This window comes from Tigriopus californicus, chromosome 5 (genome assembly GCF_007210705.1).
Source record: "Tigriopus californicus strain San Diego chromosome 5, Tcal_SD_v2.1, whole genome shotgun sequence".
Classification (NCBI taxonomy): domain Eukaryota; kingdom Metazoa; phylum Arthropoda; class Copepoda; order Harpacticoida; family Harpacticidae; genus Tigriopus; species Tigriopus californicus.
The window spans coordinates 6,960,674-6,983,812 of NC_081444.1; the positions used below are offsets into that span (position 1 = coordinate 6,960,674).

At 44.6% G+C, this 23,139-nt stretch overlaps 4 protein-coding genes across 6 annotated transcripts; 2 read left to right on the forward strand and 2 right to left on the reverse strand.

Moving 5' to 3' along the window:
* The first annotated feature begins 1,452 nt into the window (after positions 1-1,452).
* LOC131880210 (regulation of nuclear pre-mRNA domain-containing protein 1B-like) lies at positions 1,453-4,658 on the forward strand. Its single transcript, XM_059226773.1, has 4 exons — positions 1,453-1,752; positions 3,271-3,622; positions 3,912-4,258; positions 4,365-4,658. The coding sequence occupies exons 1-4, from the start codon at positions 1,639-1,641 to the stop codon at positions 4,656-4,658; spliced, it is 1,107 nt and encodes a 368-aa protein (XP_059082756.1). The 5' UTR covers positions 1,453-1,638.
* Positions 4,659-6,407: 1,749 nt separating this feature from the next.
* LOC131880211 (abscission/NoCut checkpoint regulator-like) lies at positions 6,408-9,272 on the forward strand. Its single transcript, XM_059226774.1, has 5 exons — positions 6,408-6,715; positions 8,057-8,263; positions 8,336-8,594; positions 8,659-8,840; positions 8,911-9,272. The coding sequence occupies exons 1-5, from the start codon at positions 6,555-6,557 to the stop codon at positions 9,116-9,118; spliced, it is 1,017 nt and encodes a 338-aa protein (XP_059082757.1). The 5' UTR covers positions 6,408-6,554; the 3' UTR covers positions 9,119-9,272.
* Positions 9,248-18,541, reverse strand: LOC131880209 (cubilin-like). 2 transcript variants are annotated; one of them, XM_059226771.1, is made up of 14 exons: positions 17,605-18,541; positions 17,161-17,341; positions 16,008-16,219; positions 15,590-15,815; positions 14,972-15,180; positions 13,559-13,803; positions 13,272-13,443; positions 12,889-13,135; positions 11,844-12,070; positions 11,576-11,755; positions 10,969-11,101; positions 10,708-10,895; positions 10,425-10,645; positions 9,248-10,333 (listed from the first exon to the last, which is right to left on the reverse strand). In XM_059226771.1, exons 1-13 carry the CDS (start codon positions 17,720-17,722, stop codon positions 10,425-10,427), a joined length of 2,559 nt encoding a protein of 852 aa, XP_059082754.1. In that variant the 5' UTR covers positions 17,723-18,541; the 3' UTR covers positions 9,248-10,333. The 2 variants fall into 2 exon arrangements, with proteins under 2 accessions (XP_059082754.1, XP_059082755.1); XM_059226772.1 differs by having other exon boundaries at positions 10,440-10,645; positions 17,605-18,537.
* A 1,837-nt stretch (positions 18,542-20,378) lies between these two features.
* On the reverse strand, positions 20,379-23,076 carry LOC131880548 (putative defense protein Hdd11). Of its 2 annotated transcripts, XM_059227213.1 has the most exons (3): positions 22,815-23,076; positions 21,864-22,169; positions 20,379-21,000 (listed from the first exon to the last, which is right to left on the reverse strand). In XM_059227213.1, exons 2-3 carry the CDS (start codon positions 22,165-22,167, stop codon positions 20,447-20,449), a joined length of 858 nt encoding a protein of 285 aa, XP_059083196.1. In that variant the 5' UTR covers positions 22,168-22,169; positions 22,815-23,076; the 3' UTR covers positions 20,379-20,446. The 2 variants fall into 2 exon arrangements, with proteins under 2 accessions (XP_059083196.1, XP_059083195.1); XM_059227212.1 differs by lacking the exon at positions 22,815-23,076 and having other exon boundaries at positions 21,864-22,796.
* Between the last annotated feature and the right edge of the window lie 63 nt (positions 23,077-23,139).

The window sequence follows — 23,139 nt, forward strand, 5'->3', positions numbered from 1 at the left end:
GACATTACGGATATATGCTCTTCTTTCTCTTCACATAACTTGTAACTCGGCAGCCCTGATTCGGCTTTCGTGTGGTTTTATTTGTTCCAAGTTTGTTCGTTCTTTCCTTCTCTAATTTCAACATTTTTATTGAGAGGTTTTGTTATTCGAGAATATGCATTGTGCGTTAGAAATTAAGATTTAAGATACATTTTGAGTAAGACTTGAAAAGAGATAATCCTTAAAGGTGTGTGTGAACTCTTGGCATGAATTGGATGAATAAACTTTAAATTGCAGGGCCAATAAATTGATGCAAATGAGACTCAACTAGTTCTATGTAGATAATGTGTATACGGTTTATTTTTAATGCCAATCTAGTACGTCTTGTTTGAGTGGAGGCTCTCCTTTTCAGGTGAGTATACGACCCATACTCGTTGAATTTGAATATCGATTGTATTAGGTAACCAGGAAATTGTGTATTGAGCATTTTTCAGTTTTTTTCTGAAATTGATGATGAGTAGGCTCCGACAAAATATGTTGGAATTTTGGCCCAAAAATGTCAATTTTAATTTACTTAAAACAACCCAAATATGTTGATTTTATGTTAGCCAAAAATGTTTTAATTTGTTGTTTTTTCTCATTTATTTATTCCTAACATAAAAAAACATTTTATTGGGAGGAGACGTAGTGTAGTGGTTAGTGTAGTTTCCTAGCATGAAAGAGTTTCCCATTCATTCAATTCTCCTCCCTGATCTTTCCAAAGGAAACTTTTAGACACTAGTTACACCCACAGATGGAGAACCAATTTGATACCGGGCATGAAACTGCTTATTGATATTTGGAAAATGGATGACGGGATGGCTGGCTTCACTGGCTGGGCGAGGTGCACCCCCCAACCCTAGTTTTCCTCCTTTAGCTGGTGCAGGCGGTCTGTGAAGATGTGTTAGAACACACTGAACGACAGCGCTACATCTTTGATGTGATTATAGTTGCTCTAGGGACTCTAGATGGAAACAGATATTCATTTATAAACTACCGAGGAAAATTGGGACAAGCCTAGCTTGAAACGCAAAAGGAAGAAAAGAAAAAAGGCCAAAAAATGAAAATGGACAAAAATATTCTTGGGCCTCAAAATCCCAAAATATGTGAATATTTTTCAGGTTAAAAATATTTGGTCTGACTACAAAGATGAGGAAAGCAATTAAAAAAAGAAATGCGACCATCAAATTAGTTTAATTGGTCTAACGTGAGAGTTAAATGACAGTAAATGTAGATGTCCTGATAGGAGTTGAATATTTCAGATCCTGTTGTGAATTGCAGTTTACTTTGTATAGATTTACTACATAGAAACTTACAATGACACGAGAAAGGCTATGTGTTTTGAATGGGCTTTGACCAATGAAAGTTCACGCAACCTCTGATCAAAAAATGAAGAAGATGAGTTCGATCCTTCCGTTCAGCATCAGCTTCTTCCTAATTCAATCAAGGGATCCCTGTATGGATGTCGATGAAAACAAACACGTTGAAGACCCAGACCAATCCCTCAAGCGGACCATGATGCCGTTCTAAGTGGTTGACTTCCGATTTTGGGCTTAGACAAACAGACAGACTCTTCCTTCCGTTCGTGCCATCCTCACCCTATTCGTCATCCTCCTCATCATGACGGGCTTTTCGGAATCAGTCCTGGAGAAGAAGCTCACGGAGATGAACAACACGGCGCCCAGCATTCAGCAGCTCTCATTGTGGCTCATGCATCACAAGAAACATTTTGCGGTTAGTATTGGTAGTGCAGCCCAAAATGCGTAGATAGACGTTATTCGCTATCAATTAGTTGACTTTCTAAAATCTAAACCTAGTCTGACCCAACCTTACCTAAACGAATCTAATCCAAAACCAATATTATTTTGACTGCAGTAGAGTTTATTAGATGTCATCTTTAACCTGTCAAAGTCCATTATCATCTGGCTGAAATTAGGCTACATTAGTTAGAATAACTTTACTTGTACGGACTTGGGTGAAAAACTGTCAAGGGCGATTGAGGATGTGGAATATTTTGCTTGTGGAGGAGACTCGAGAAAATAAAGTTAGAGCCCTTATGAGTTTTAATGTCAATTAGACTTACTTAGTTTATCATCAAATTCTGACAAAATTTAACCAAATGTTTTGGGCTCAAAAAGACTTCATTGTAAGCCTTAAGAATGATTTATCAAGATTGACGTTAAGGAAGTTTTGCTAACGTTTAATCAAAAATTATTGGCCTTTCAGTTAGTTTGGTTAGCTTAGGCCAAGTAAGTGTGATCGCTGATCATTAATGGAATTCGAATTAATGAACACTTACTACGAGGGCGAATCAAATATAGATGAGATTACGCTTATAACTTTAGAATGAACAAATATTTTCGGAATATGACAACTCGAGGGATAAATCTTTGACTCTTTCCATCAAGTTTCATTTTTACACTTAAAGCAAAAAGAAGTGTCAACCAACAATCTTCTTTAGGCCGTCGAAGTCGACATCATTCGCTTAGCCCTATGGATATTATCAAGTTCTTGATATCCGAGCATGGAGGCATCAAAGGGACCTGTGCCCTCAAAGGGGGGGGAGGGGGAATCCTCTTGATACACCTCGAGGGGTGGGACACTTGCCATCACTCAAGCTGTAATGTTTTGGCTCTAAAAATATTTGAAGAAAGTCGTGAGATCCCTGAAGATAAACACATACATGATGGGTACTGGACGAAGAGGATCAAGGAGCACATCTTCAAAGTTGACCTCTTGGTTAATTGGTATGAACAACAATATTAAAGACATTAGGACAGAAATTGGTCCATATTATTGCACAGTTCAACATGTCCTCCACGTCGATCTAGGCCTCTCCACGAGGTCTACCCCCAAGACAAAGGGCCTCGATGATTCGAAGTCAAGAACTTGGAAAAAATCCGTAGGGGTAAGCGAATGATATCGACTTCAACGGCATAAAGAAGGTTGTAGGCGCTTCTTCTTGCTTCGAGTGTAAAAATGAAATTTGATGGAAAGAGTCAAAGATTTATTCCCCGAGCTCATATTCCGAAAATATTTGTTCATTCTAAAGTTATAAGCCTAATCTCATCTACGTATACTTGATTCGCCCTCGTAGCTTAGTATTAACCTGGATGAACGTCCATTTCATTTTACTTGATTCTTCCACGACCATACTTATAGACGTCCTCGATCACCCTAATGGCTTTGGCCTAGGTCTGTTCAATAAAGGCTTTACCGATTTCATGATGTGAGGGTTTTGTGGGTTTGTAGGTGGTGGTCAAGACGTGGTATCGCCAATTGTGCTTGGCCTCCAATCAGAAGAAGCTCACGTTCCTGTATTTGGCCAATGATGTGGTTCAGAATACGAAGAAAAAGTTCCCCGAATACACGCGGGAGTTCGGCTCTATCTTGAAGAAGGTCATGGAGCATTTGGCCGTGCTTAACATGGACGAGAAGACCGTCAAGGCTATTGGACGACTTTTAAGTATTTGGAAAGATCGCATCATTTTCGATCCCAAGGTCCAGGTGGATTTGGATCGAATTTGGGCCACCAAATCCCTGGAAATGAAGGCCGTGCCCGATCCTCTCACCTCACCACCCTCGGCCAAAAAGTCCAAATTGGGTAAGAAAAGGATTTGAAAGTAGATATGTTTCATCTTGACAGTTAGGGGTAATCTGGAATATCCCTCCATTGGAAAAACACATCATTCGATGTGATTTTCCGCACAAGAGGACGAACTAACTCTCTATTTTAGAATTGCGAAGGCCAAAATACGTTTCCAGTTGAATGGATCGAAGCAAATGTCATTCCAAGTGTTTCCACGAAATCACCCCTGATGTATTTTACCTATGTGGAACACCTTTTACACGTTTACTTGAACACGTTTTAAAACGATTCCAATGTCCTTTAGATTCACCTCACAAGATCAAAAAAAAAATCCGCGTGTTTGTGGCCTCCGATGAAGACACGAGTGGGGCCAACCAATCCGATGAAAATAGTCACGATCGTTCTAGTGATGTGTTAAAATCCTTAATCAGTCCCACCATCTCCTTGGAAGATGGAGGGTCAACGCCTCAACCGGACGCTGACCCACCGGATCCGGAGGTACTCATCAAGGCGCTACAAGACCTCGAGAATGCGGCCTCTTCCGACGCGGTGGTCCGTGAGAAAATTGCGGCCTTGCCATCGGAAGTGAGTGAAGTCAGCCATTTGGACGAACTCAATTCCACCGACGAAGGCCAGTCCCTATTGCAAAGAGTGAGTGTCCCCCTAGCCGAGAGCTTTTCATATGCATCTGTATTGATATCGTAATCGGTGACATATCATCATAATCATTGTTATTATTAATATTATTTTGCATCAGGTGGAGGACGCCACAAGCCTGTTGAAAGACTACAACGTTCGTCTTCAACAAGAATTGGAGGAGCGCAAGAAAGTGGGCAAGATGATATCGAACTTCTTGGCCGCCCAAAAGGACTTGGAGTCCCAAGCCGAGGAGCGACTCGAGCAATACCGAGACAAACTCGAGAAAGTGAATGCCGTGCGTGAAGACCTCAAGTCTCACATTCAAAGCTTGCCGGATCTGACTCAGTTACCCGACGTCACGGGCGGGCTGGCTCCTCTCCCGTCGGCCGGGGACCTGTTCACCTTGAAATGAATGTCGTCCTCGCTCTCGCACTAATAATTGCCCCTCATATCGATGCTGGCTGGCTGAAATGCACTCAATGTTCACGCCATCCCAAACCCCCGCCTGATCTATCGCTCAATCCTCGTCAATTGTGAGGTCGTCCTCGTCTTCAAAGAGGTTGCCGAGCGTGGCCGAGGCCATATGACTGGAGGAATCTGAGTAATGACTGCGTGAGAAGGAATCTTCACCCAACACGCTCAAAGAATCGCCGGACAAAAAGGCCGAGCTCGACCCCCCGCCCCTTTTGGACGCACTCTTGCCGCGACCGCCGCCTCCACCGCCCCTTTTGCGACCGGGCCCGCTCTTTTTTTTGACTCCATCACTGGCAGAGAGCGTATCGGCTAGAGGTAATGCACCCGGGGGGAGAGATGAGGGCGTGTCCTTAGGCTTGGGTGCTCGTTTTTTGTACTTGCGTTTCTTGCGGGGTGGTTCTTGGGCGTGGGTGGTGGGCGTGGTGTCGGATTCGGAGCTGCTTTTGAGTAGCTCGCGACGCTCGGGCCATTGAGCGCGATAATGGGCATTGAGGCGGTCCATGAGAAAGTAGTTGTCTTGAAAGAGGCGGGCCAGGGTCCGCTGGGCGCGCCCGCATTCGTCACTGAGCAATTCATTGGATCGAATCAAGTCGTATAGGGCTCGATGACACGCCCTCGAGGTGGGCACGCTCATGATTGGTTTCTGTGGCGAACCATTCAACATATCAATGATTGAGGGATATTACCTTAGCTTATTGACCAGGGTTTGGTTTGTTTGTTTGTTTGTTTGTTTGTTTATTGCGAGTTCGACATTCAAGGGTGACCAAAATATGCATCTTACGTTCTGTCGTTGTCCTTGTTCGGGAATCATAAGTCGAGGCTTAAAAATGCGCGAGAATCGAGTGGCTTGGATACATCAAGCACAACGTTTAATTTATAAAGACAAGCTCAACCAACTACCCAATTTTCAAGCACTCGTCGACTTTAAACGTTTGGGCCAAGTCATTTCTTTTTGTTACGATAACCCGTTTCGATGATTATAATTTTGACTCTCATCAATGTCACGGAAACTTAACGTCTCTGATACCATTTTATTTCATAGTTCTCCAATGATAGATGGCTGGAAAGTAGGCTTCCACTCAACAATGTGCCTAAGGTATACTTCTATAAAACAAATATGACGTATAGGTGTTACAAATTAAAACCATAATTCGAAAGTGCTTTATTTAAAGCTAAAGAAAAATATTTATTTAATGGCCCTTGCGTGTTTGATGTGAGTTTCAACCAAATTCGTTTTTATATGCCTACATGAACTGAATTGAGATAAAAGTAAAACATTCATAAAAGTTTTTTTACTGCCCTCAAAACTGAGGGCAGAATCAAATACCTACCAACATGTGGAGGCTTGACCATTTTAGATTTTTCAATCGGCAAGGGGGGGTCCTTTTGAACGCAGATGAAAGGTCGAGTGAGCTGTAATGTAATATGTTTCGTAATTAGAAAGTTTTGAAGCCTTTCTTGACATGGAAAACACTATGAATTTTATTTTAAGAGAAATTCGGGCCTGACCATGCTTTTCTCATCCCATTTGATAGTCTTGAATGCCGATCCCGCTCAATGTCTCTAGACTCAATTAATATTACTCCAGCCTCGTTTTCATAAAATTCATGCCAGGAAGGCAAGAGCTATTGGCAAAATAGATACTCCCTTCAGCTCAGCCTCAGCGTGACGGTTCTACTCTAGAAAGTGACAGTTTACCACATTCATCCGAGAACAAACAGCCTACTTACTTCGGTGTGAGTGACGCATAAACCTTCCGAAGAGATTACCTCCAAGTTCTAGGCGTCCTCCGAAGCCCTACAAGAGCACGTCCGAGTTCTGGATCATCGGCGACATGTCGGTCATGTGCACGACCTGTGCCAAGAAATTCGGCTTCCTCCGCTCCGAGAAGAGCTGTGATCAGTGCGGCTTCGCTCATTGTGCGGCCTGTCTGCAAAAGGGTGATGACAGCCGCACCCTGTGTAAAAGCTGCTTAACTGGATCCCAGCCCCATAGGTAGGGATCATATAAGCCTATTGGCTCTAATTCTTGAATCTATCTCATTTGATGATCGCAATCTGAGAGCTAATAATGGATAATCTGATCGATATATTTCTTTTGAAAAGTAATCAAGTGATTCAGAAACCAAAGGATTATTCTGGGAGTTGATCCGACTCAGGACCCGGAAGGTAACTTGACCATCTGCGGCTTATCTGCATTGTTCAGTACACTCACTCAAATAAAAAAGCTAATGGACCGGGTTGGAACGATATTGCCATAGAAATGTCGACCCTAGCATAGTTTCCCATATTTTATATGCGACTATATTTCCATTAGAAAAATCAGATACCTCATGCGGGGTCGTTCTTCAAGTTGAGAGGAGCTTCTCATTTCAATGTTGACTTCACCTTAGCCATAATGTCGACATCACGTACGATCGATCTAAATCGGGACAGGTTGGAAGCTTTTTTAGGGGTCAACCAAGTCCTTAGATATTCTGAATCAATCCATACAAACGAAAGGGCTTTAAGCCTGTTGAAATGGGCTGGATATGATTGACTAACATCCATTTGAATGCAGTGGTAATGCTAGACCTGCAAGTCTTCATTGAAGACTGGAACACGCCTCTTGCATTATCGATCGACGTGTCTGTCTGACTGAAACTAACATTAAAAAGTGGAAAAATATATGAGAGGCGGTCAACTTTTTCATCAGGCTTTGACATGAGAAATACGCATCTTGAGAAAAACTGAAATATGCCCCCATAACTGACCCTAGAACTTCACTAGAAGCGTTTGGTCCTTTTCGTTCTCCTCTTCCTCCTCTCGCATCGGAAAAATAAATGGAGAAATACAAGAATACGCTCTAGGATGCCTGTCTTTAAAAAGGTATTTTTCCTTGACCAACTCGTCTATTCTAACAACATAAATACACCATCAAGCCTTCTGAGAGACCTTTCAAATCCTATAAAGTTTAATTATTGACGCGTTGTCAATCATACAGTTTACAACCTCTTGTGAAATGACGATTTGCATATCATGATTGTTCGGAATGTTACCCGTAGAGAATTTGAAACGTTTCCCAGAAAGGCTGATGACTTATTCATTGTGGTACAGGACTTGTCAATAAATTGTTCATTAAATAATCTCTTGATAAAGTCTGGCGGCATCTTAGAGCGTATTCTCTGGCTTCTACGGTTGTTTGTCCGCACCTAGACGAAGCAGAGGGTGCTTCCTCCCCTCAATGAAAAGGACTATTTGACCGCAAATAAAGCCATTACATTATTGATTATGAAAGTAGAAGCAGGAACAAATCCCATCGTCACTAAAACCTTCCCAAAATATGCCTTCTACTTAGGTCACCGCAAGCCAATCCGAGTGCTCCAAGTTCGTTCTTGGATCATCGGCTCAAGACCCTGGAAACCCGAGAGCCCGGGGCCGATTTGAACCCGATTCAAGTCTATCCGGCACGTGCCAAAACTGGACTGCGAACGGATAAAGACACTTTTAAACGGGGGCTGTCGGTCGAGGATCAAAAATTGGTGGATCGCTTGGCCACACTCACGTGAGGCTTGGAGACTGGGGTGAATTTTTGGTCCTCGACGAGATACTAATCTCCTGTCCTTTACATTGATAGGGATGATAACCCGTTGGCCAATCTTTCGGACGGTGAATTGAGATCACGTCTAGACAAATTGAAAGGCCAATCAGAGGCTAAACCGGGTTCTGAATCAGCATCCAATCCCAGTATTTCACTGGTGAGCGTCCAGAAGCCGGATAATCCCGATGATTTACTCAAGCAATTAAGGGCCGAGGTCCAATTAAACCAAAATGATCCCGATCCGTGTCAAGATATTGAGAAACGCTTGGCCAACTTACGAGGTCTGAGTGAAGAGGTAAAAGGAGATGATTATGTTTACATATTTTCGTAAATACAAACAAAACTTCATATTGATTCAGGCGCAGGCTAAACTCCACAAGCAACCGCATAGGTGGGACGACGAGGAAGATCCAGACATGGACTTTTTTGATCCGGATAGTGAGGATGAAAGTGTAAAAAAACTCATAAAGCAATTGACCGAGGAGCAAATTATGGATGATAATTTGGAAGAAAGTAATGTGGCGGAAACATCTAGATTAAGGTAATGGAGTAATTGGTGATCCGCCATGTGAGACTAGACAATTAACCAAGACTTCACTTCTTTTTTAAAGCACTTCAGCTTGTCGATCTTTGGTCAAAGAATCTAGTGTGGAAGACGAGGTTTTTCCTTGGTGCGTGATATGCAATGAGGATGCCACGTGCTCGTGCCTTGATTGTGAGAAAGATCTTTATTGCAATCGATGTTTTAAAGAGTGTCACGGAGAGTTTGAGCTCGCTCACCGCTCGAAGCCTTATAAGACTCCTCCAAAGCAAACCTAAGATTCTTGATAAACTTAACAAATTTGAATTTCATTCCAATGCCTTTTTCAAGAAAAACAATAATAATCATGACGATCCTGCCTTGCGGTAAAATGGTTGAAAAGATCAAATCAGAGTTCGTTGTATTCATTCAATAAATTCAATTTTATTCTCATTATTGTGATCATTTTTTTTTTCTGGAATGGAACAGAAACCACGTTTCATTCGCGGAACGTGGTTTTTCAAAAGATTGCAGTGTGTTTAGTAATAAAATACGTAGAGACTGGGTGAAGTCTTATAATGACGTCATGCAAATCGGAAAAAAGCTTTCATAACGAACATTTTTCCCATTCTTGAGAATCGGAATCGAATCAACTTGGCACATCATCATCATCTTCATGTTCTTTTTGCGAATTGTACACATTCAATCCACGCCATCAAATGAGAAAGCAATCTGGGCGGCGTGTGTTTTGTCATTTTGGGATCAAGACGTTCCTCCCATGATCGACGTTTGGGTGGGCGTGGCTTCTATCAATTGAGTAGTGTACAATACTGTCTGTTGTTACTCTTGTTGTAACAATGGTTGTAATTGTACGTGGGAGTAGAATTAGCAATAGAAGTATTAGTAGTAGTAGTACCCCTGGTTCTGAGTTATTAAGAAGACTTGGTTTCGAGGAGGACCTCTCAATGATGAAAGGTTTCATCGAGGTCATCATCGTCATCGTCGAGATCATCGTCGTCAAAAACATTCGGATCAATGCAGGGCTCAGACGTGGATCCTGCTCCCATGGGCAAAACCCGCCTCGAGCCTAAAGAGCCCTGTCTTGAAATGGGCGTTCTTCTCCACGGGTCTTCATCGCCCACAAAACCGCCTTCCTCAGGTTCCAAGCGATCCTCATAGCTTTGAATGTGATCTTGAGCGATATGTCCACTACTAGCCCGCAGTCCGGGGCCTGCATGGTTAAAATGTTGTTGTTGATGATGATGCGGATGCTGCTGTTGCTGTTGTGGTTGATGGTGATGCTGCGGAGGAGGAGGGGGCATGTTGGAATGACCCGCATTGGGACCCTTCTTACGTCTGGCCATGGCTGAGGCGGTGAGACCACTCATGCTGCTCACGGGACGAACTTCCTCGACACTCCCCATGGCTCCGGCGGCCATCCTACCCCGCGATTGCGAGGATGGCACCGGTTTGCCTGGGACCGCGACGAGGAGCTCGTCCCTCGATAGTCATACCTACGAAAAAATCAAGGCCAAGATGAGCATTTGGGTCTCCCACGGTCGATGGAATGAACCGTTAGTCCAAGGTCAATGTTGGGTCATGTACCTAATAGTTACTTACGGAATCCATGGACGAACTCGTGGCAAATCGCTCGCCAATCGACTCACAGGTGTGGAAATGGGCGTGGCTAGGGATCATGGGATGCTCGAGTCGCCTTCGTTTCTGTTTGCGGTGACAGAATATGAAGATGGCAATCATGACCACACTGGTGATGCCTAGACCCAAGCCCAGAACCATAAACTCGTTCACCTCGGTCACTTTGATACCTTGGGAGAAAACATCCTATGAATGAGAATTTGCCTTGAAAGTGAGATCCTGTCCAACGTACAATCCATCTCGTCAGATTTGTCTGTGGCGCCGCAGTTATTAATCCCATTGCACTTGAGCTGGTCCGAAATACAATACTTGGAGGTGGAGCATTCATATCCATTGAGGCCGCATTCTCGTGGATCGCGGATTTCGGTCCAAATGGCCTTAAACCCCTTAGCACCCACGGCCTTATCAGCGATGAAGAATCTGAAACCCAACATGTTTTCTAGTCTTGGAAAGGAAATGGGTAATGGCTGGAAAATTTCATCGAGATCCTTACGAAATCCTCATCACATTGGTTTCTGATAAGAGCTGGGAGTTGTGCTCCAAGTTATCTCCACAAAGTTCCAAAGGAGTCTTGTCTCGCTCCTTCCATGGCCAAACCCGCAACGTGGCTGCCGGACATCCTCGATCTGTAAGGATGATCAAAGGTCTGTTTTATCTCCATGCTAATGCAGAGCGAGAGAGAGAGAGAGAAAGAGAGGGGCCAAGAAGGGGTGAATGGTGCTTCAGTGTGGAAGTTCCTCTTTCTTTCCCTTCACTGGCTAATGCAGTGTTCACCTGCACTTTGTTAAGTGCCTTAAGAGGTGTACTTTCCGGTCCCGAGAGAGCGAGTCAAAAGAATTCGAGAAACTCGACGTCTTTATGGTCTGCCTTATCACTCCAACTGCCAAATAACGGAAGAATGAGGCCATTGGGTGGGAAGGGGGGTGGTAGTGGTGGTGTACAATGCTTCTTAACTCCGCCCTCCTCCCTTGACAATTTTCTCTCGAGTTCAAACTCACGCGAAAAGTTTACCCACATCGACTCTGAGATGGTTCGCATTTCGAGTAATGTTCATTGCTTTGGAGGTAGCTTTTGGGTGGAACACGATTGGGAAGACTTACCACTCGGCTCGCCTTCCACCTCAAATTCTTCGAAAAAGACCAAGATTTTGTGATTGGGTCGGACGTGGATGAACCAATGGCATTGAGTGTTCCCCCCGATGGTGCTTTCCGAGTACTTCTCCGGGTAATTGGGACTGGAAATGATCCCATTCTCCAGGTTCGTGATGTTACCTCCACATTCTACAAGGGAGCATCAGAGTAGATAGAGCGAATCCACACGAAACAGTGGAAAAAAAAAGAAATGGATTCGATTGGATCCAATGCTTACCGTTTCCAAAGACCGAGGTCTCCTCGAAGAATCTGTATCGACCCAAGAATCCCGAGTAAACATCCTGTTCATCCGTGTGCAAGAACACCTTAAGCCCAACGGCGAGCTCCCTGAGCGAGACCACTGGACCGGGAGCCGAGTTGGCACAATACCGACCCACGAGCTCCTCGGAATTATCACGGTAGATTTGGTAAATCTCGAGCCAGTCCTCCACACATTGAACTCGTCTAGGGGGGGAGGAGACAGCATGAGAGAGACAGAGAGATGAAGAAAAAACCCAAGGAATGAGAGGGGTAGGAGGGATTTCATTTGCGCTCCACTGACCCTCTTCTTTTTGCTCAATTGATTACAAAAATCCTGTCCCATCCTAGCCTTGAGCCTTGAGTCTTGGCCATTGGTCTTTAGTCCTAAGCCATCCACCAACAGGGCCTCTAGTAAGACAAAAGAAGCGTTGAACTAATTTGCTAGACCAGGATCACTTCCCCCCTCAACTCATGCTTGCAATGACCCATTGACTGTATGGACACAATTGTAAGGTAAAGATCCTAACTAGTCAAGCGAGCACAATACGATCGATGCTAGCGGCTAATCACCAGCCTTGCGAGAGTCAAATGGCCAGAAATTGAAGAGCAATCAACAAGTTCATGACGAGGATGGTAGCACAAAATGGCAATGACAAAAAATTAGGACACGCTTGTTGGCATCTCAAATTCAATGAGGTGTCGTCATCTCTCCATTTTGATTTTATTCTACAAAAAGTCTGAAAAAAGCATTCGGCGTGTTCATCGCGTTTGAACTTTCATTTCATAGTTGCTATGCTTTTAAGCGAAGCTTTGAAAGGTCAGTCAGACTCGTCAAAATGGTCGATATGGTAGCTTTGGTGTGAGAGATTCTCTTCTTTTTTGTAACTGATATTGCTGTGGTCTCTCCTCCTTCCCTTAAATGTACTGCTATGTGTATGTAGTATGTATGTAGTATGTATGTATGCTCGACGATGTAGATACAGTAGATGGTAGGTGGTATCACTTGGATAAGCTGTTCTTACCCATAAGCGTTCCATGCTCCTAATGAAGTGTTCCTATTCAGGTTGTCGGTTCGCACTTTAAACGTGTCGAACACGATCTGAACTTGCTGTTTGGGTGTGGCAAAGAACAAGTACGTGCAGTTGGTCGACGAAGGGTAGTTGGAGGGATGTCGAGGCGAATTGAACCGCCCTTCTCGCCTGGACAGACTTCGATATGTAAATTTGCAACTCCCGTCCGGTGCAGGTGTTCCCACTGGGATCAGGTATTCTACAAGGAATGGCAAACGGAAACGCCGATGGAGAACTTATTGGTATTCACGGACACATTCCACGATCAGGTCGAGTCACGTTTCGCTCAAGGAATGCCACCCACTTTGGTATTGTTGTATTGAACATGGGCATACCTGTCTCAAAGCGGAACTTGGCTTTGAATCCGGAACCCGGGCGTGTTCCAGCATTGAACAAAAGCACGAGTCTCGGACCAGGAGTCTTCACTCGAGTGGGAATAGACTTGCCGCAGAACTCATAATCGTGGTTATCGTATTCGTGGTCCTCCTCTTGTCCTCGTATGTATACCTGGGAACAAAATGTAACGGCTTTGAAGAGAGGGCTCGCCTGGGATTGTGCTGTCTGTTTATCTTCCTATGTACGTAGACTGTACGTAGAAGAGTGGATCTATTAAGGTTCATACTTTGAGATATCCATCGTTGCATTGATTATCGTCCATGGGCACGTTGAACTTGTCAAACTCAAGGACGACTCGCTCGAGATTCTGCTCATCTTGCATCCCATAAATAAAATATCGACAAACCACGTTGGTCTGATAGGGAAATGGATAATTGGGCGAAAATACCATTCCCTCGCTCTCTCGTTTGCTCAAGATCTTTTGGTCGCATTCGGTCCCAGGGATGTGCTCGGCATCAGACTGGATGAAATCTATTTGGAGCAGAGAAATAAGGATAAGATCGTGGCAGAAGAAAAGACCCACACACCACCACCACCACCACGTGGGTATGAGCGAGTATGTCCCGTTCTAATACATATTCGGTAAAGTGGTATGTACAAGTACATGTACCCCATAGATGGATGGAATGGATGGAGTGCTGGTATGGCACAAAAGTATTGAAAGAAAGAAAGACGGAAACCCTCTAATACTAGAGGAGGTGATAAGAAAGAAAGAAAGAGAGAAAGAAGGAAGGAGTGGAGGGACTAAGCCCTGCAGTCGGGCTTTTTTTATTGACCCCACTATGCACGTAGAGTAGGCTGACTTTTCCTCTTGCAAGGATATTCATTCAATCACTCGATCCCCCAAGGATGGGATTGATCGTCTCGAGCTGACAAAAAGAATATTGTGCAGAGCCCTTCTTTCCTCATTTCGAATAATACTCACCCCGCTACGTACATATGTATGGGGTGTCTCAAAAGAAATGGACCACTCGAACGAAGTTCATTGACATAATTTAGATTTTTAGAACGTAACACTTAGATATTTTCCCATTTCTATCCATAACATCTTCACATTACTTTGAATATCGGGTGAATCAAATTTTGTTGCAAACACCAACGAATTTTAGACCATAAAAGTATTTTTGGGGCGCTTTTTAACGAGTCCGAAATTTTCCCGTAATAGGAAATTTTTCGACTTTTCCATTTATGAATAATACCAATTGGATCTCAAGCCGAGATAAAGTCCGGGGTATGGCCAGACCACACACTGATGTCCCAGAAGCTCATTTGACTTCATTTGCAACATCTTTGGGATTCTAGAAGGTGATAAGCAGATTGCTTTGTCCTGTTGGTCAAATACCACAGACATTATCTCGATCAATCGTCTTTGAAAAGAGCTAGTTTAAAAAAAAATATTTTTGTAAAAGCAAAATATAATGCTAAGTCATGGTGAGCTCTTCTGTGTACCAACGATAAGCTATTGATTTACTATTTCATTGAACATGTAATTAAATCAGGACATTTGGAAACTGTATGTGGTCCATTGGTTTCGCAACACCCTATATGTGTAGAGGGGAGCTGACATTGGAAATTAGAAGGAACAAAGACAAGCCTCACAGAGAGTATCTTTTGACTGTACGAGGCATAAATTTCTTACCCAGCTTGACGAAACTTTCGGAAAACTCGTAGAGGCCAAAAAATCCGCGGTTTCTGGCAGGAGCGATGCGCTTCAGGGTTGTGAAGGTCATAAACAGCATGCTTTTTGTCGAGTAGACCACCAAGTTTCTCATTTGGCCACAATAGGTGCCTATTTTGGGCGCCAGCTTGTCCGGACCATCGTAGATCGTGATGTAGTCGAATGGGCAACTAAAAACAGCAACAACGGGAATAAACAACAACAGCAGCCGCTGCAACAGCAGCACCACTGGTGCCCGTGGATTGGCGTAAAAAAAAAAGGTTGATCGATGGTTCTAATAAAATCAATTGCTTCGCCCTCATTCAAGCCGAGTTTGGGCTACCACTGTTTCCAAAAGTGATGACATTGAGGAATACATTATTACTTGTTCCCGTGGAACGAGCGCCAATCCTTTTGGAAAGGTCGTTTCTTACTCCATGAGGCCAAAGGCGCCGAAATTGAGAGACATGTTATGAGTGCCATGGTTAGATAAAGTTTTGGCCTATTTTTGCCTCCAAAAGAGCTCAAGGTCGGCCTTCAGCCAGCGACAGCCCAAGCTACAGCTAAAACCCAAGCGAGGAAAGAAGTGGAAAAACTTACTGAGCTCCGCCGTAAAAGAGATCAAAGTCCCTGAATTCCAGTCTCATCCTTTGATTAGGCTCTCCGATGAATTTGTACGAGCACTGCATGTTCTTCGGATACGTTCCCGGATAAGTCGGAGCCATTATTTCGCCCATCTTCTTGTTTTTGGCATAAATGATGAAACTGCACGTCTCTCCCTTGGGATTTTGCACATTGGGCATGGGTGTGCCCAGATGGTACTTGTCTACATCGACATAACAGAGAGGGCAGAGAGACATAGAGATGGGGAAGACAAGAGGAAAAAAATCAGCGTTCCATTCAAAGTTCATTCCAATGTTGACGACCTATGCATGCGAGCCATGGCCATGTCTGATAAGGCCGCCATTGAATTGAATTGAAGACAAAAGAGGAACCGAGTCGTCACTCATTCACTCACCATCAGGAATGAAGAGATAGTTGCCGGAAAATCTGGATTCCGTGATATTATCTCGATCCGAAAGGAAGACGAAAGAAAGGGCTTGGTAGAGTGAGATCTTGCGTCGAGGCGTGATTTTACCGCAGTATCGACCACCAAATGGAGTCTCGATCAGTGAAGTCACCTCGGCTCGTTGAATCTCCGTGAAGAGATCCAGGTGCTCATGGAAGCATCTGTTCGCGAAGAAATCACATCCAAATGGGTTTTAGGTATTAGCTTCACGCAATACACTTTAGTTTACTCGAACAAGCACTAACGGAGGATGGTTGACCCGTAATCATGATATGTACCAATCGTTATTTAGAGGGGGGGTAATTTGGAACATCATTCATTCGTGGTAAAAACATTTGCGAAGGAGAATATTTGTAGCGATGGGATCATCTCCCTACGAAGCGACTTGAGGAACGTGCTACATTGTTGGTCAGCCATAACTGTGTGCGGCTCTTGTGGAGTGCAGATGATGATAAACTGGTCTGCCTGGCGAGCATGGTTTGCACATGCAACCAACCTACCCTCCCACTGAATGGTGATACAAAAGCAAATGCAAATTGTAAATCGTTCCAGGAAAGGGAAGGGGTGAATGGCGTGTGCTTCGATTTGAGTTGTGGTCTATTTTTGATACTGCGGATAATAACGCCACGTTCTGAGAAGGCCTTCCTTCAAGACTGGCTGTAGTATTCCTTGTGTACGTAGGCACATCATCATTGACAAATACTAGATTACTACTCGATAGAACAAGTAGAATAATGAGCAATACTGGTGGGTCATTGAAGGGTCTTCTTTTCCTCTCGCTAATCCCTCGAAGTACATCACTTTCTTTTGGCTCGGGTACTACTTTCACCATTGCTATTACTAGTTTACTACTTGAGTACGCGACTGTCGATTCAGGGAAAACTTTCTCGCCTAATTGGTGATTGCGGCTTTCACGAGAAGCGCCCATTTGAACCCTCGATTACTCACAAAGTGCGCAAATCCCATGTAGACCCACAATCATCTTTGACATGCAATATCCACAGCTGACTGGCCCTCATTGGGCCATAATATATGTACGTACAGTACCTATATTCAGATCCAAAGAGCCGTGGATCAACGGGGTGCTTGGTTGGACACTTACTCAGGGGGTGTTCCATCCAAATCGAACTCCTCGAACTCAATCATGACCCGCTCATTTTCCAAGGCCAGGAACGAAAATGTGCATTGACGAACATGGCCCTCCAGGTTTAAGATGATGGGCGCCTTGAAAGTCCCATTTTTGGACATGGGACTTGATGTGGACACGAACTTGAGATCACAGCCTAGCAAACAGAACGAAGGGACGAGGGTCAAGGTCGGATTGCACAAAACGACAAGTCGGGGGAGACTTATGGGTCAAATATGATTGAGTGGCCCAGGCAGTCATGAATAATATTCAAATTCTGAGGGCGTGAGCAGTTTCCACTGGATTCCCTGGACACTGACTGGATGGAGCTTCTGTCTTAGACAAGTTACTTTGTGGATGTCATTTGTGACAAGAGCCATTAGCAAGTTGTTGATGGGAAACGGACACATCACTACTTACCTAAGAGAGAATGTGGCAATGCCAGGAAAAGCGTGATTGCGACGATACTTCTGGCTGAACGAGAAGCTCGTTTCAATGGCGATGTTATTGAAGACATTTTCCAAAGAGGATTGAGCATTTTATCGACAGATGGAGCAAAGCGAGTAGGAGACCTGTGCAGACAGAGGACGAAAGCGATGATTAACGAGGTCACTGCTGTACTCTTTGGTCATTGCATAATTGTGATTTATGCCACATCAGGAAGAGATTCGCGTAACCGAACATTGAGGGCTGGATCACTGGTTGAAACTTTGTCAATGTTTCCTTCCGGAGTGCATATTCGAACTTGAGCAAACATGGAACCAATCCACTCGACATTTGATTGCCAATGCCTCACTGATCTGTGCCAAAGCAGTTTTCTTAGATGAAGATGGCCTTCCCAGAGAAGTCGACCTAACCCATGGTCTGCACTGAATTAAGAACCACTAGAATCACTTTGGCCATAGCGAGGTGGATTTTCGATGCCTGAAAGCTAGATAGATATAGTGGATGTGTGTTTTTCTGATTCTTGTTCCACTGAAGGTCCATACACTGTTGGCAGCAGCCAGCTTTTACTCACTACTCAGCAGCCAGGCCTTACTTGCCAGAGATAGATCAGAGGACTCAACTCACTCACTCACTCACTCATTCACTCACTCTCGCTCTCGCTCTCGCTCTCTCTCACACTCTCGGCCTTCGTGAATGTGCCCAAATTCGGTCCTCCCTCTTTCCAAGTCTTCTGGGCTCTTCCAACTCCAATTCCTACTCCAAGTACCGTACTACTTCTACCCCTCCTTCTCTTTCTCCACCTCTTTCGCTTCCGAGCTACTCCATCTTTCGTAGAGGCTGAACGTCCTTCTTGTATTGTTCCACATGCTCTTGGTCCGGAGCGAGGAAGGGCCCCACTCTCTCTCTCTCTCCCCCTCTGCTTCTCCCTCTCTCTTTCCTCTGACTTCACTTTCCTCCCCCTATCATCGTTATCCGAGAAGGCCCCAAGAATCCAAGCTCCCGAGCCCACTCACACCACGACTATCCCCAACATCGTTCCTCTCCAATGCTCGTCCTTTTTCTTCTCCCTTTGGGGCTGTGGCCTTCCTTCCCCACCAAAGCGGTCGCTCTCGCCGCTGTTCCAAGCCAAACTTAAGTCCACCGTGGCCCAGGAACCGACGCTATGTACGACAACTACTACTTCTACCACTACACTCTGCTACGACTACTGCCACTACTACTAAAACTACCAACACTACCACACAGCATCACTTTTTCCTTGTCTCGCACGGTCAACTGGCTCGATGGTGTTCCCAGTTTGATTCCTGAGCAGAAAAGGACGATTCCGAGTCCCTTTTCGCCCTCTCACGGTCCTCTAGGGGAGCCCGTTCTCAAAGGCAATATTGCATCTTCATGGACAAACTATGGATGAGGCCTTCTTTCCGTAGTCGGCTTCCCGGTTACCGCTCACCCTCGCTTTCTTCATTGAGGAGAGAGAACAGACCTTCATATGAGTGAGAGAAGTTGTGGCTCCTTGTCCTTCAACGAAAGAGGACGGGAAATAGGGCGAGGAGGCTGCTGCTCTTGCCAACTAGAGCCTTTCAGCTTCTTCGTGAAGAAGCTACTTGGCCTGGAAGTTTCATTCGCGAAGAAAAAACCACGGATGAATCGGGGTTCCGTCGTCCCAATCCCCTTGAAGAAGAAAAAACTCCGACACTCTGGAGCATATTCTGTTAGCAGTTACTGCAGGTTTTCATTCTTCATTCCTTGTCGTTTTTGTATGAGTTTTTTTGCCTCGACTCTCAGAGGCCGGTTCCTAGGGTATATTCCCATACAAGTCCCAACTCCCTTCTAACTTATAGGACCGTGTCATTTCGAAAAAGTTCTTCCCTTTCTAGCGAATAAATGTCCACACTTTACTCACTCTCTCGGCTGCTCATTCGTGTCTTGGTTCTTTCCGAGGGTGAGGGAACATTGGAACTAGCCTTGAAACTACGCAACACCGAAGAGGAACCTACTGTAGTATGTCCTACGTACATACAGTATGTAGTACTAGAGAAGAGCGCCCACTCCCTCGACTCATAAGGAACAGGGCCTTAATATTTGGTCTTCGGGTTAGTGGTATTGTCGTCCTTTTCTTTCCCCGGTCTTCATTTCTTCTTGCTCGAGACTCCACCACGAGCACCACCGCCACCAACACCACCACCGCCGTCACCGTGATGATGATCGTCGGAATGTCCAAACTCAGCTTTGGTACATTTCGATGGAATCCTTCTTACCGCGTATAGAACCGTATAGGTATATACAGTACTGTACAGTGCACGCAGCGAATGTATATATTGCCTGCTCAGGTCTGTTGGCGAGCCGCCACGCTCACATTTCTTCTCATAATGTACACAATAGGAAAATTAATCTGGTCTAAAGCGCTCACTTACGTGTATATACTACTACAGTATACTGGTGCCTACAGCTTTTTGGGTTGGAAGAGCTTGTTTGTGTTGTTCCACTTCTTTTTCCCTTAATGCCTTGTGAGGAACGCTTTGTTTAAGCGCCATATTCGGAAGCTCGGATGTTGTGTGGTTGTAATGAATGGAGATGCAGTCAGGAAGGCACTAATTCCTGGCCTTTGGCCTTGGGACATACACTCAAAACCATAACACCCGCTATATTTATTCAGTCCTCGTTAAAGTGTACTGTGTAAAATTTATTTCTAAAATGTCAACCCCCTTATTATTTGAGATTCAAAGAGCGGATTTTTTGGAATGGATCTCTTTATTTATAAGCTTTACCTGAGGTACGGGTGATCAAGGTCTCAACCATGTTTAATGTGATTACTTTACATAAGGATTAACTTGAACAGAAGCATGCTTATGCTCCAAAAATGGCCTTCCAAACCTTTCGACGCTCCACTTCTCGGGTTCCGATCCAAGTTTCTAAATTTGGAGTTTCCGTTTCCACTTGGAATCTGGTTGGGCGGCGGTTTCACGTGGATCTCGTGTTCTAAAAAGCGAAACTGATGAGTGTCGACGGAATTGGGATCTTTTTCTCTCTCCTGCAATCGTTCCTCTTGTCGTTGCTGACGGGGCCTCCTATCCAAACGCTCAAGCATTTGATTTTCCTCCAACGACACCACTCGGATCTGCTGGGATGAGGCTCGCTTCACCGTCAAGGTCTCGGAGACGATGTTTTTCCAGAATGTTTTGTAATCCTCGACCACGGTGGCTCTGAATCGAACCTCTCCCGAGAAGTTCAAAGGAGGCTGCCAATCTGCCACCACCTCCGTATGAGAAAAGGTCTCTTGATTGTGAGTGAGAGTGTTTTGGAGACGTTGACCACAATTGAGGTAACTCACACCCGGGAACGAGCTGTTGACCCACCACGTGCCCAGACCTGAAATCCCAATACACAGACGAACATAGAATGCACAACTCTCAATGAGTTCTCGCTCAGACGGGTTGATGTTCTGAAACATCATGTTGGATCTGTTCCCTTCATTCCCTGGACTTTTCCCATTCGATGCCATAAGTGGTTAATCCGACAGACCAAAAGTTTCCTTGTCCCTGGCTCAAAAATGACTTTTTGTTATCCTCCACCCCTCTCAATCTAAAAGTTATCATACACGTCTATGATGGCAGATCCTGGGCTCTGAATCGGATCGTAACATGCTCGCATTGACTAGACGCTTGGGCTTTGAAAATGAAGCGAGGCAGGAAGGTTTGGAAACCACTAAAACTCGTACATTCCTAAATGGTTCCGACTTTGAATGCGCATCCGAAAAACTCGCGTTACAAGGCAGTTTTATGAAGTTTTATGTCCGAAGAGAGACCTCTGCACCATGTGGACGTGGGAAGTGGGTTGGCCTCAACATATCCCTTGCCGTCCAAATCTGAACGAGGTCCAAGCTCGCCAGCAATGCATGAAATACACGCACCATTGTCGACCCGATTTTTGCACGGAGGGGTGCTTATGAAATTGAAAAAGTTTTCTCGTTCTGCGTCTGTTTGCTCCACATGCTCCACTTGCTGCCTCGACACCGCCTTTGTTCTGGGTCCCTTCTAAACATGCCATCAATTCCAAGGCTGGTTGATTCTTATGGCTGAGGCTTCATATTCGAAAGAGATAAAGCGAGATGAAGAGAGACTACTCACTCACTCACTCACTCACTCACTCACTCACTCACTCACTCACTCACTATCACTACTATGTTTTATACTACTATGTACTCTTTCTACTACAGTAGACTAGGTACTCACCGGGGGCGATTCGAGAAGTCTCCGCCTCCTCAGCCTTGATCATGAAACCCCGGAAAATGCCCAAAGAGCTCTTCAACTTGATCAGGATCGATTCATCCGAGCGGATCTTGGGCGGGGTGTTCCTTGTGGTTCCCACTTCAAAAGTCGGAAAAGCCTTTGTAATCTGCGGTTGGAACCCATGCTTGGGCGTCATATATTCACATTGAGAAACTGGAGCACCTCTTGAATAGGGCATCGCACCGGGTAGAACCCAGCCTAGGATGATATTGGTCGCCAGGAGCAAATTGTCCGGGATTAAAAGCATATCTGGAAAATGAAAGGGGAAATGGGGTACGAGGAACAAAGAAAAGACGAGAAGAGCATGGGGTGGATGGGGGGATTTCAACTCCTTCGATTGGAACGTGAACAATGGCGAAAAGTTTAAACATCTTTTCCTACACAACTGCTTTGCTGTTCGTGCGTTTCTAAGTGTGAATAAGCTACTTAGATTGACATCCTATGTAGGTCCATGACACGTACCAGTGATCTCGGAAATGAGACATTGTAAACGCAGGACCGAAACCACACGTGTAGGAGTGAGTGTCTTAGGAAACCTCGAAAGCAACTTGGGAGTATGTTTTCAAAGACCCCTTCCCACGAATTTGCATAATTTCTTTCCATTTGACTCCATTTTCTTTGAATGAAACCACCAGCTCCGATGCAGCAAATCTTCATTACTCCCAAGGCCTCGTTTTGGTGCATTATGTTCCCTGATATATTTATTCATAAAAATGACCCTGAAGACGACTGTCAGTGAAAGCAAGAACGGGTGAAGTGAGGAAAAAAACTGCACTTCCGAAAACGAGATCGAAAAGAGAGCGGATGCCTAGATCCCTGCCTACAATAGATTTGATCCAAGATGCAAGTTCCACTTCGAAGCAAGCTTTTGACAACTCCCTTTGGTTGGCTTACCTGGATTCCGAATACTCACGAGCCGTTGTTAACCTCGACTGACTGACGAAGTACTTAGGTAGTACTACTAGTTATGAGAGTAGAGTGGTAGTAACCTCAAGTCTTTGTTGTTGGGACACCGGTTGCTCGCGTGTTGGATCATTTTCGTCGTTCCCTTTTCCAAGCCCGAGTCCAAAAGGAGCCGGTGGAGAAAATGAGGCGATGCAGTCAGTTCCAACTAGAACGGAAACGTTCCACATTTTCCAAGCCTGTCGTTTAAGACCGTTCTTTTAACTGAATGGCGTCGAATTTCGATTTTGAACACAGTCGAGGGAAACCTTTTGAC

Coding starts and splice junctions, on each gene's coding strand:
- LOC131880210 (XM_059226773.1), top strand. CDS start 1,639: ATGACGGGCTTTTCGGAATCAGTCCTGGAGAAGAAGCTCACGGAGATG. Junction 1,753..3,270: donor ATCACAAGAAACATTTTGCG/GTTAGTATTGGT, acceptor GTGGGTTTGTAG/GTGGTGGTCAAGACGTGGTA. Junction 3,623..3,911: donor GGCCAAAAAGTCCAAATTGG/GTAAGAAAAGGA, acceptor AATGTCCTTTAG/ATTCACCTCACAAGATCAAA.
- LOC131880211 (XM_059226774.1), top strand. CDS start 6,555: ATGTCGGTCATGTGCACGACCTGTGCCAAGAAATTCGGCTTCCTCCGC. Junction 6,716..8,056: donor ACTGGATCCCAGCCCCATAG/GTAGGGATCATA, acceptor CCTTCTACTTAG/GTCACCGCAAGCCAATCCGA. Junction 8,264..8,335: donor GATCGCTTGGCCACACTCAC/GTGAGGCTTGGA, acceptor TTACATTGATAG/GGATGATAACCCGTTGGCCA.
- LOC131880209 (XM_059226771.1), bottom strand. CDS start 17,722: ATGCTCAATCCTCTTTGGAAAATGTCTTCAATAACATCGCCATTGAAA. Junction 15,816..16,007: donor CTATCTCTTCATTCCTGATG/GTGAGTGAATGA, acceptor ATGTCGATGTAG/ACAAGTACCATCTGGGCACA. Junction 13,804..14,971: donor CGAAAGTTTCGTCAAGCTGG/GTAAGAAATTTA, acceptor TGCTCCAAATAG/ATTTCATCCAGTCTGATGCC.
- LOC131880548 (XM_059227213.1), bottom strand. CDS start 22,167: ATGCTTTTAATCCCGGACAATTTGCTCCTGGCGACCAATATCATCCTA. Junction 21,001..21,863: donor GACTTCTCGAATCGCCCCCG/GTGAGTACCTAG, acceptor TTGGGATTTCAG/GTCTGGGCACGTGGTGGGTC.